The sequence below is a fragment of the Mobula hypostoma genome, chromosome 8, assembly GCF_963921235.1.
Source record: "Mobula hypostoma chromosome 8, sMobHyp1.1, whole genome shotgun sequence".
Lineage (NCBI taxonomy): Eukaryota > Metazoa > Chordata > Chondrichthyes > Myliobatiformes > Myliobatidae > Mobula > Mobula hypostoma.
In genome coordinates this window covers 38,056,394-38,069,326 of record NC_086104.1, presented here as the reverse complement: position 1 = coordinate 38,069,326, position 12,933 = coordinate 38,056,394, and the positions used below count along the sequence as shown (strand labels likewise).

The following is a 12,933-nucleotide window of genomic DNA, read 5'->3' as shown; positions in this document are numbered from 1 at the left end:
ACAAGAGAGATGGAATGACAGAAGCAGTGGTGGTGTTGGCTGAGAGTGGACAGTGCAAGTGTGTTCATTACAGTTAATCTCACTGCAGGTATAAACAGGGAGATTCCCATCCCCAACCTTTGTTCCGAACAACGGAAACTGAGATATCAAATATAGATGTTACTAGAAGTGCCAAGTTAAAAAAAAACTCTGCTGGAAATTCCAATAAATACTCTTAAGAGTTTTGTTAACTTTGACATCTTTAAGGCTCCACTGACCTCTCCTTCTCGAATGTGTACATCTTTATGCTTTCCTTTTTCTAGAATCTTCAGGCACATGTCACCTTTCCACTGGTAAAACAACTAGAAAGCAAAGGAAAACACACTGGATCATGAACTTGCAAGAGAAAACAATTTTAGTTTCATGAAAGGCTACTAGTTTATCTCAATAGTGTAGATTCAAGATAAAAGTGGACAAGGATAATAAACTAACTGGAAGAAAAGTACTTTGAAGAGGAATTCATGTTAACTGAGCAAAGTATTTGGAGGATTATTTTACAGCTCAGAGTTGGTCCACGTCTTTCTTTTTCAGATGACTGGCTATGCCCCAAAAACTTTGCATAACAAAAAATTGGCTGAATGCAAGTTCAAAGAATGGTGGAGTAAGTTGCACAAATCAACAGCAGTTGAAAAATTACGGGTCAGTATAAAGTAATGGACATGGGAAAGGAATAGATAACACTTCTCTACAGGCGCTATTGGAAAATATGAAAGAACTCTAGAAGATACAAAACTTACAAAGCTCCTCCATGCTCTTGTTATTTATTGCTACTTAGTTATATTTTTATTGGTACAGTTTGTTGTCGTTAATCCTGTTTACAGTTACTGTTCTATAGATTCGCTAAGTATGCCCACAGGAAAAAGAATCTCAGGGTTGTATGTGGTGACAAGGATGGACTCTGATAATAAATTTTACTTTGGGCTTTGAACTTTGGAATAGCAAGTCACATGTCTAACAGAATACTGAACTTCAAAATAAAGACACAAACGGTAATATTTGTGTAAAAATTGTACAACATTCTGCAAAACACTCTTTAATATGACATTCAAAAGTAGTCAACAAGGCACATGGGAGATATTTAAGCACTGAATGGTTTGGGAAAGAGCTGTTAACCTGATTGTGTTAAGAGATTTACATTATAAAATATAGGTTTCTAAGATATCTCTCATAACATTACAATCTTCACGGGAATTCACTACGTGCTTTCAGAAGTGAAAATGTAAATGAAGACATTTTTTTTAGTGGCAAAAAAGGTTCAAACTCAAATCTACCAAAAGCTTTAGACATGAATAAAAAAAAAGAAAATATGAGAATAGTGGAAATTTTAAATAAAGCAGGACCTCAAACACTCAGTAGGGAGGCAAAATCTGATAAATTGATAAATCACTCAAAAAATATTTTTAAGACTGATATCAGAATGAACCATGTCTCCATACAAATAGTAACCAATATAATAGGAGAAAATCATGAAATTATTTAATGAATGGATGCCAAGAGTATTTTGGCACAGATAAAGATGGGCTGAACATATTTTCCTTGATGACTGGAATTCCCTTCATAACTTTATGTTGATTAGTAACTAGAATACCCTTTGACAATAAGTACATTGGCCTTTGCACGGTAGAGGAAGGTTGGCAGTTTAATCTTTAGTTTGTGTAAATGCTGATCCGAGCTCAGAAACTTCTTACATATCACCCATAGTGAATTATATAAACAACAATGCTTAATCAAACAGTATATTTACAATATTACTGAAATATTGAATACACACTACTCCCGACTTAGCTATAAACTTCAACTCAATGTATAACATATCTCAACTCAAATGTAACATATTGCTCTCAGGTTTCATATACCTTACTCTTGTGGGATGTCTTTCCTGATGGGTGTGGGGGGATGGGAGCAGAGTCACTCTGCTTGGCAGGTGAGACTGGTGGCTGTGAAACAATCTCAGATCCTGAGGCCTCCTCCTAGGTGCTTATAAGAGTTGACTCTGGGACTCCAAGAAGTGGTTCTGGCAGCTCTGAGCACCTATCTTCCCCTTTCTTCTTCAAAATGCTCTTCATATCTTCTGGACAGGTTGACATCCTGAGTAGTACATGGTGAGTTGCACAATCAGCTGATCTATCCCAGGCCTCAGACAAAGCTTCAAGCCAACACTTCCATTTTGACAATGCCAAGATGACCACCATGTAGCTGCTCTAAGACTTTCGCTCTCAGCTTGGATGGTACAACGATTCTCAATCCCACATAAGGCAAAAAGCATCAAGGGCAAGTTCATCTCTGCACTGGTAAAGATGGGGAAACTGGAGATTCTACTTAGCATTACAACCATTTTGAGTGGCCATGCAGATCAAGCCCAATCCCTTCAAAGACTTGTATGTATGGTCCCTTAGAATACGTTCCAATAACTGATGTCAGGCTCACTGGTCTATATTTTCCTGGTTTATTCTTAGAGCCTTTGTTAAACAACAGAACAACATCAGCTATTCTCCAATTCTCTGGGACCTCACCTATAGCCAAGGATGTTTTAAATACCTCGGACCTCACTGCTGTTTTGCCTTAGTTCCCTAATCTCTGTCTGCGTCTCAGTAAATACAGATACATTAAACCTGTTTAAGATCACACCCATGTGTTTTGGGTTCCATGCACAAATAATCACGCAGGCCTCTAATTGGTCCAATTTTGTCCCTTGCTATCCTTTTGCTCTTAATATATCTGTAGAAGCCCCGGGATTCTCCTTCAACTTGTCTGTTAGAGCAACCTCGTGTCTTCTTTCAGCCCTCCCGATTTCATCCTTAAGTGTTCTCTTGCATTTCATATACTCAAGCACCTCATTTGTTTCTTGTTGCCTGTACTTGCTATGTACCTCCTTTTTCTTCTTCTTAACCAGGGCCTTATCATCCCTTGAAAGCTAAGCATCCCTAAACTTATCAGCCTTGCTTTTTATTCTGACAGGAACATACAAACTCTACTCTCAAAATTTTATTTTTGAATGCTTTGCAGTTAGGAAAGAAACTTTGCGGTCAGAAAACAACCTACACCAATCCAAACTTGCCAGGTCCTTTCTGATATCATCAAAATTGGTTGTTCTACAATTTAGAATCTCTACCCAAGGACCAGACCTATCCTTCTCCATAATTCCATGAGTTTCAAGTTAATTACGTTCTCTTACACACACTTGTCACCTGCCCTGTCTTGTACCCTAATTCACACTCACTCTATTTGGGATCTCTATATACAGATTACGGAATCTTTTCTGAACACGCTTGACAAACACTATCCCACCCAGCTTTTGATAGAATGGAAATCACAAGAACGCAAGACAAAGGAGAAGTAGGCCATTCGGCCCATCGAGTCTGCTCCGCCACTCCACCTTTTCTCCCATCTAGTTCCAATTTCCAGCTTTTCCCCCATATCCCTTGATACCCTGACTAATTAGATACCTGTCAATCTCCTCCTTAAACACCCTCAATGATCGGGCCTCCACAGCTGTATGTGGCAACGAATTCCATTAATCCACGACCTTCTGGCTAAAAAAATTTCTCCTCATCTCTGTTTTAAATGGGTACCCTCTAATTCTAAGACTGTGGCCTCTTGTCCTGGACTCACCCACCAAGGGAAACAACCTTTCCACATCTACTCTGTCCAACCCTTTCAACCTTCGAAAAGTTTCTATGAGATTCCCTCTCATTCTTCTATACTCTAATGACTACAGTCCAAGAGCCGACAAACGGTCCTCATATCTTAGCCCCTGAATTCCAGCAATCATCCTCGTAAATCTTCTCTGAACTCTCTCCAACATCAGTACATCCCTTCTAAGATAGGGGGCCCGAAACTGCACACAGTATTCCAAATGAGCTCTCACAAATGCTCCATAGAGCCTCATCAACACTTCCTTACTCTTATACACTATTTCTCTTGAAATGAATGCCAACATAGCATTCGCTTTCCTTACTGCCGATCCAACTTGGTGGTTAACCTTTAGGGTATCCTGCACGAGGACCCCCAGGTCCCTTTGCACTTCCGATTTTTGAATTTTCTCCCCATCTAAATAATAATCTGCTTGATTATTTCTTCTTTCAAAATGTACAACCATACATTTCTCAATGTTGTATCTCATCTGCCATTTCTTTGCTCACTCTCCTAAACTGACCAAGTCTCTCTGCAACCTTTCAGTTTCTTCAACACTTCCTGCTCCTCCACCTATCTTGGTGTCATCCACAAACTTAGCCACAAAACTATTCAATCCATAATCTAAGTCATCGATATACACTGTAAAAAGAAGCGGCTCCAACACTGATCCTTGCGGAACACCACTAGTAACCGGTAACCAATCAGAATAGGATCCCTTTATTCCCACCCTTTGCTTTCTGCCTATCAGCCAATGCTCCACCCATTCCAATATCTTTTCTGTAATTCCATGGGCTCTCATCTTATTAAGCAGCCTCTTATGCGGCACTTTGTTTAAGGCCTTTTGAAAATCCAAATACACAACATCCACAGCCTCTCCCTTGTCAATCTTATTTAAGATTACCTCAAAAAATTCCAATAGGTTGGTGAGGCAGGATCTTCCCTTCATGAAACCATGCTGGTTTGGGACTAACTTGTCAGAAATCCTATTCAATACGTGGAAAGTTAAAATCACCTATTATAACCTTATTTTTCTATCTCTACAAATTTGCTCCTCTAAATCCTGCTAACTTTTGGGTGGTCAAATATAGTCACATTAACATGGTCATCCCCTCCTTATTCCTCAGTTCCTCTATACACCCTCGGTCGATAAGGCCTCCAGTCTGTCCTGTCTGAGTACAACTGTGACGTTTTCCCTGACTAGTAATTCCACCTTTCCCCCTTTTAATCCCTCCTGATCCATCTTGTTGTACAAAACACAATCCTGGAACATTGTTCAGAACGTTCTGCCTCGCCTGCAACCAAGTCTCACTAATAGCTACAATACCATAGTTCCCATGCTGATTCATGCCCTAAACTCATCCACCTTACCGACAATACTCCTTGCAGTGAAATACACACAATTTAGAGAACATTATTCACACCACGCTCAACCTTTCGATTCTTGACTTTGTAAGTAGGCTTGACAACATTTTTCCCAGTACCATTATAGGGCAGAGTGTATTACGAATTCTCTCTTTTGGGCTGCTGCCAAAATTACAATTGCTGTGCATAGCACCTACAGCTACAGGAACTCTGAAGGAAGTAGCTGGAGAGATTGTAGAGGCATTACTGATAATCTTTCAAGAATTGATAGATTCTGGCATTGTAACACTTGACTGGAAAATCGCAAATGTTACTCTGCTACTTAAGTAGGGTGGGAGGCAGCAAAAAGGAAACTATAAACCTGTTAGCCTGATGTCAGTGGTTGGGAAGTTGTTGGAATTGATTGTTAGGGATGAGATTATGGAGTACCTGGAGGCACATGACAAGATAGGCCAAAGCCAGCATGGTTTCCTGAAAGGAAAATCCTGCCTGACAAATCTACTGCAATCCTTTGAGGAAATTACAAGCAGGGTAGACAAAGGAGATTCCGTAGACATAGGACATAGAACATAGCACAGTACAGGCCCTTCGGCCCACAATGTTGTGCCGACCCTCAAACCCTGCCTCCCATATAAGCCCCCACCTTAGATTCCTCCATATACCTGTCTAGTAGTCTCTTAAACTTCACTAGTGTATCTGCCTCCACCACTGACTCAGGCAGTGCATTCTACACACCAACCACTCTCTGAGTAAAAAATCTTCCTCTAATATCCCCCTTGAACTTCCCACCCCTTACCTTAAAGCCATGTCTTCTTGTATTGAGCAGTGGTGCCCTAGGGAAGAGGCACTGGCTATCCACTCTATCTATTCCTCTTATTATTTTGTACACCTCTATCATGTCTCCCCTCATCCTCCTTCTCTCCCGAGAGAGAAGCCCTAGCTCCCTTAATCTCTGATCATAATGCATACTTTCTAAACCAGGCAGCATCCTGGCAAATTTCCTCTGTACCCTTTCCAATGCTTCCACATCCTTCCTATAGTGAGGTGACCAGAACTGGGCACAGTACTCCAAGTGTGGCCTAACCAGAGTTTTATAGAGCTGCGTCATTACATTGCGACTCTTAAACTCTATCCCTCGACTTATGAAAGCTAACACCCCATAAGCTTTCTTAACTACCCTATCCACCTGTGAGGCAACTTTCAGGGATCTGTGGACATATACCCCCAGATCCCTCTGCTCCTCCACACTACCAAGTATCCTGCCATTTACCTTGTACTCTGCCTTGGAGTTTGTCCTTCCAAAGTGTACCACCTCACACTTCTCCGGGTTGAACTCCATCTGCCACTTCTCAGCCCACTTCTGCATCCTATCAATGTCTCTCCACAATCTTTGACAATCCTCTACACTATCTACAACACCACCAACCTTTGTGTCATCTGCAAACTTGCCAACCCACCCTTCTACCCCCACATCCAGGCCGTTAATAAAAATCATGAAAAGTAGAGGTCCCAGAACAGATCCTTGTGGGACACCACTAGTCACAATCCTCCAATCTGAATGTACTCCCTCCACCATGACCCTCTGCCTTCTGCAGGCAAGCCAATTCTGAATCCACCTGACCAAACCTCCCTGGATCCCATGCCTTCTGACTTTCTGAATAAGCCTACCGTGTGGAACCTTGTCAAATGCCTTACTAAAATCCATATAGATCACATCCACTGCACTACCCTCATCTATATGCCTGGTCACCTCCTCAAAGAACTCTCTCAGGCTTGTTAGACACGATCTGCCCTTCACAAAGCCATGCTGACTGTCCCTGATCAGACCATGATTCTCTAAATGCCTATAGATCCTATCTCTAAGAATCTTTTCCAACAGCTTTCCCACCACAGACGTAAGGCTCACTGGTCTATAATTACCTGGACTATCCCTACTACCTTTTTTGAACAAGGGAACAACATTCGCCTCCCTCCAATCCTCCGGTACCATTCCCGTGGACACCAAGGACATAAAGATCCTAGCCAGAGGCTCAGCAATCTCTTCTCTTGCCTCGTGGAGCAGCCTGGGGAATATTCTGTCAGGCCCCGGGGTCTTATCTGTCCTAATGTATTTTAACAACTCCAACACCTCCTCTCCCTTAATATCAACATGCTTCAGAACATCAACCTCACTCATATTGTCCTCACCATCAAGTTCCCTCTCATTGGTGAATACCGAAGAGAAGTATTCATTGAGGACCTCGCTCACTTCCACAGCCTCCAGGCACATCTTCCCACCTTTATCTCTAATTGATCCTACCTTCACTCCCGTCATCCTTTTTTTCTTCACATAATTGAAGAATGCCTTGGGGTTTTCCTTTACCCTACTCGCCAAGGCGTTCTCATGCCCCCTTCTTGCTCTTCTCAGCCCCTTCTTAAGCTCCTTTCTTGCTTCCCTATATTCCTCAATAGACCCATCTGATCCTTGCTTACTAAACCTCATGTACGCTGCCTTCTTCCACCTGACTAGATTTTAAACCTCACTTGTCACCCATGGTTCCTTCACCCTACCATTCTTTGTCTTCCTCACCGGGACAAATTTATCCCTTACATCCCACAAGAGATCTCTAAACATCGACCACATGTCCATAGTACATTTCCCTGCAAAAACATCATCCCAATTCACACCCACAAGTTCTAGCCTTATAGCCTCATAATTTGCCTTTCCCCAATTAAAAAATTTCCTGTCCTCATTGATTCTATCCTTTTCCATGATAATTATAAAGGCCAGGGAGCGGTGGTCACTGTCCCCCAGATGCTCACCCACTGAGAGATCAGCAACCTGACCCGGTTCATTACCAAGTACTAGATCTAGTATGGCATTCCCCCTGGTTGGCCTGTCCACATACTGTGACAGGAATCCGTCCTGGACACACTTAACAAACTCTGCCCCATCTAAACCCTTGGAACTAATCAGGTGCAAATCAATATTAGGGAAGTTAAAGTCACCCATGATAACAACCCTGTTATTTTTGCACCTTTCCAAAATCTGCCTCCCAATCTGCTCCTCTATTTCTGCTGCTACCAGGGGGCCTATAGAATACCCCCAGTAGAGTAACTGCTCCCTTCCTGTTCCTGACTTCCACCCATACTGACTCAAAAGAGGATCCTGCTACATTACCCACCCTTTCTGTAGCTGTAATAGTATCCCTGACCAGTAATGCCACCCCTCCTCCCATTTTTCTGCCCTCCCTATCCCTTTTAAAGCACTGAAATCCAGGAATATTGAGAATCCATTCCTGCCCTGGTGCCAGCCAAGTCTCTGTAATGGCCACTACATCATAATTCCATGAATGTATCCAAGCTCTCAGTTCATCACCTTTGTTCCTGATGCTTCTTGCATTGAGGTACACACATTTCAGCCCTTCTACCTTACTGTCTTTACACCGTTTATTCTGCTTCTCTTTCCTCAAAGCCTCTCTGTATGTTAGATCTGGCTTTACTCCATGCACTTCTTTCACTGATCTATCACTCTGGGTCCCATCCCCCTCGCAAATTAGTTTAAACCCTCCCAAACCATGCTAGCAAACCTACCTGCAAGGATATTGCTCCCCCTCGAGTTCAGGTACAACCCATCCAATCTGTGCAGGTCCCACCTTCCCCAGTAGAGATCCCAATGATCTAAAAATCTAAAACCCTGCTCCCTGCAACAACTCCTCAGCCACGCATTCAACTGCCATCTCCTCCAATTCTTACCATCTCTGTCACGTAGCACTGGCAGCAATCCTGAGAACGCCACCCTTGAGGTCCTGTTCTTCAGCTTTCTGCCTAATTCCCCAAACTCACACTTCAGGACCTCATCCCTCCTCCTGCCTATGTCGTTGGTCCCAACATGTATCACGCCTTCTGGTTGCTTTCCCTCTCGTACCAAGATGTCGTGCACCCGGTCAGAGACATCCTGGACCCTGGCACCCAGGAGGCAACAAAACATGCGGGTGTCCTTCTCATGTCCACAAAATGGCCTGTCTGCTCCCCTGACTATAGAGTCTCCAAAGACGACAGCTGTCCTCTTCTCCATCCCACCCTTCTGCACCACAGGGTCAGACTCAGTGCCGGAGGCCCTGCCACCGTGGCTCACACCTGGTCAGTCGTCCCCGCCAACAGTATCCAGGATGGTACACTTATTATTCAGGGGAATGGCCACAGGGGTGCTCTGCACTACCTGTCTGCTCACCTTCGCTTTCCCCCCTCTGACTGTCACCTAACGACCTGCTTCCGACAGCCTAGGTGTGACTACCTCCCTGTAGCTCTCATCTATGACTGCCTCATTCTCCCTTATGAGTCGAAGGTCATCCAGCTGCTGCTCCAGATTCCTTCCAGATCGCCCAGCCGTATGCACTTCTGGTAGATGTGACTCTGCAGGAGAGGGGCGTTCCCCCAAGACAGCCACATCTCACATGACAGGCACATCACCGTCTCAGGAGACATTGTAAAAACTAACTGCAAGCTAGCTTGTCCTCCGCCTCTTCTCGTCGAAACCTCAAAGCTCCACTCCTTCACTGGCCCACACACGCACTGGCTGCTTTCATGGTGTACTTGGATTTTCAGAAGGTCTTTGACAACATGCCACACGAGGCTGCTTAGCAAGGTAAGAGCCTAAGGAATTACAGGCAAGTTACTAGCGTGGGTGGAGCATTGGCTGGTAGGCAGAAAACAAGAGAGTGGGAAAAAAGGGATCCTATTCTGGATGGCTGCAGGTTACCAGTGGAGTTAGAACATAAGAACACAAGAAATAGGAGCAGGAGTAGGCCATCCGGTCCATCGAGCCTGCCCCACCATTCAACAAGATCATAGCTGATCTGTCTGTAAACTCAGCTCCATCTACCTGTCTTTTCCTCATAACCCTTAGTTCCCCTACAATGTAAAAATCTATCTAACTGTATCTTAAATATATTTAGTAAAGAAGCCTCAACTCCTTCCTTGGGCAGAGAATTCCACAGATTCACCACTCTCTGGGAAAACAGCTTCTCCTCATCTCCGTCCTAAATCTTCTCCCCTGAATCTTGAGGCAATGTCCCCTTGTTCTAGTCTCACCTACCAATGGAAACAACTTTCCTACTCCTATCTTATCTATCCCTCTTAAAATTTTGTATGTTACTATAAAATGCCCTCTCACTCTTCTGAACTCCAGAGAGTATGAGTCGCCTGGGACTAATCTCTCCTCATAGGTTAACCCCTTCATCCCTGGAATCAACCTGGTGAACTTCCTCGGCACAGCTTCCAAAGCCAGTACATCCTTCCTCAAGTATGGACACCAGAACTGCATACAGTTCTCCAGCTGCAGCCTCACCAGTACCCTGTATAGTTGCAGCATAACCTCCCTGCTGTCTAATTCAATCTCTCTAGCAATGAAGGCCAACATTCCATTTGCCTTCCTAATAACCTGTTGCAGCTGCAAGCCAACTTTTTGCAATTCATGCACAAGCACTCCCAAGTCCCTCTGCACAACAGCATGCTGAAATCTTTCACCATTTAAATAATAATCTGCTCTTCTACTATTCCTTCCAAAGTGGATGATCTTGCATTTACCAACGTTATATTCCATCTGCCAGACCTTGGCCCACTTACTTAACCTATCTATATCCCTTTGCAGACTCTCCACATCCTCCGTACAATTTGCTTTTCCACTCAATTTAGTGTCATCAGTAAATTTTGCTACGCTACACTCAGATCATCAATTTATATGGTAAACAGCTGTGGACCCAGCACTGATCCCGACTGCACCCCATTCAACACTGACTGCCAACTGGAGAAACACCCATTTATACCAACTCTCTGCCTTCTATTGGTTAACCAATCCACTATCCATGCCAACACATTTCCTCCAACTCCGTGTATCCATATCTTATTTATAAGTCTCGTGTGCAGCACCTTATCGAACGCCTTCTGGAAATCCAAGTACACGACATCCATCTGTTCCCCTCTATCCACTGCACTCATTATTTTCCACAGGGGTCAGAGTTGGGACCACTGCTTTTTAGTTAAAGCAAAGGAGAGGGCATACAAGGAAGCAAAAATTAGTGGGAAGACAGAGGATTGGGAAGTTTTTAAAAGCTTACAAAAGGAAACCAAGAAGGTCATTAAGAGGGAAAAGGTTAACTATGAAAGGAAGCTAGCAAATAATATCAAAGAGGATACTAAAAGCTTTTTCAAGTATATAAAGAGTAAAAGACAGGTGAGAGTAGATATAGGACCGATAGAAAATGATGCTGGAGAAATTGTAATGGGAGATAAGGAGATGGCAGAGGAACTGAACAAGTATTTTGCATCAGTCTTCACCGAGGAAGACATCAGCAGTATACCGGACACTCAAGGGTGGCAGGGAAGAGAAGTGTGCGCAGTCACAATTACGACAGAGAAAGTACTCAGGAAGCTGAATAGTCTAAAGGTAGATAAATCTCCCGGACCAGATGGAATGCACCCTCGTGTTCTGAAGGAAGTAGCTTTGGAGATTGCGGAGGCATTAGCGATGATGTTTCAAAAGTCGATAGATTCTGGCATGGTTCCGGAGGACTGGAAGATTGCAAATGTCACTCCGCTATTTAAGGGGGCAAGGAAGCAAAAAGGAAATTATAGACCTGTTAGCTTGACATCGGTGGTTGGGAAGTTGTTGGAATCGATTGTCAAGGATGAGGTTACAGAGTACCTGGAGGCATATGACAAGATAAGCAGAACTCAGCATGGATTCCTTAAAGGAAAATCCTGCCTGACAAACCTATTACAATTTTTTGAGGAAATTACAAGTAGGCTAGACAAGGGAGATACAGTGGATGTTGTATATTTGGATTTTCAGAAGGCCTTTGACAAGGTACCACACGAGACTACTTAACAAGATAAGAGCCCATGGAATTACGGGAAAGCTACATACGTGAATAGAGCGTTGGCTGATCGGCAGGAAACAGAGGGTGGGAATAAAGGGATCCTATTCTGGTTGGCTGCCATTACCAGTGGTGTTCCACAGGGGTCTGTGTTGGGGCCGCTTCTTTTTACATTGTACATCAACCATTTGGATTATGGAATAGATGGCTTTGTGGCTAAGTTTGCTGACGATACGAAGATAGGTGGGGGGGCCGGTAGTGCTGAGGAAACAGAGAGACTTGGATAGATTGGAAGAATGGGCAAAGAAGTGGCAAATGAAATACAATGTTGGAAAGTGTATAGTTATGCATTTTGGAAGAAATAAACAGGCAGACTATTATTTAAATGGGGAAAAAATTCAAAGTTCTGAGATGCAACGGGACTTGGGAGTCCTCGTATAGGATACCCTCAAGGTTAACCTCCAGGTTGAGTCAGTAGTGAAGAAGGCGAATGCAAGGTTGGCATTCATTTCTAGAGGAATAGAGTATAGGAGCAGGGATGTGGTGTTGAGGCTCTATAAGGCGCTGGTGAGACCTCACTTGGAGTACTGTGGGCAGTTTTGGGCTCCTTATTTAAGAAAGGATGTGCTGATGTTGGAGAGGGTACAGAGAAGATTCACTGGAATGATTCCGGGAATGAGAGGGCTAACATATGACGAACGTTTGTCCACTCTTGGACTGTATTCCTTGGAGTTTAGAAGAATGAGGGGAGACCTCATAGAAACATTTCGAATGTTGAAAGGCATGGACGGAGTGGATGTGGCAAAGTAGTTTCCCATGATGGGGGAGTCTAGTACGAGAGGACATGACTTAAGGATTGAAGGGCACCCATTCAGAACAGAAAGGCGAAGAAATTTTTTTAGTCACAGGGTGGTGAATCTATGGAATTTGTTGCCACGGGCAGCAGTGGTGGCCAAGTCATTGGGTGTATTTAAGGCAGAGATTGATAGGTATCTGAGTAGCCAGGGCATCAAAGGTTATGGTGAGAAGGTGGGGGAGT

The 12,933-nt window shown here is 43.5% G+C and overlaps 1 protein-coding gene across 2 annotated transcripts in view; it reads right to left on the bottom strand.

The window, feature by feature from the left end:
* LOC134350476 (3-hydroxyanthranilate 3,4-dioxygenase-like) overlaps positions 1 to 12,933 on the bottom strand; it is a 37,271-nt gene that overhangs the window by 22,618 nt on the left and 1,720 nt on the right. For both annotated transcript variants that reach the window (XM_063055684.1, XM_063055685.1), the window contains one exon: positions 258 to 341. In XM_063055684.1, the coding sequence (XP_062911754.1) occupies positions 258 to 341 (84 nt within the window). The remainder of the gene's footprint in view (positions 1 to 257; positions 342 to 12,933) is intronic.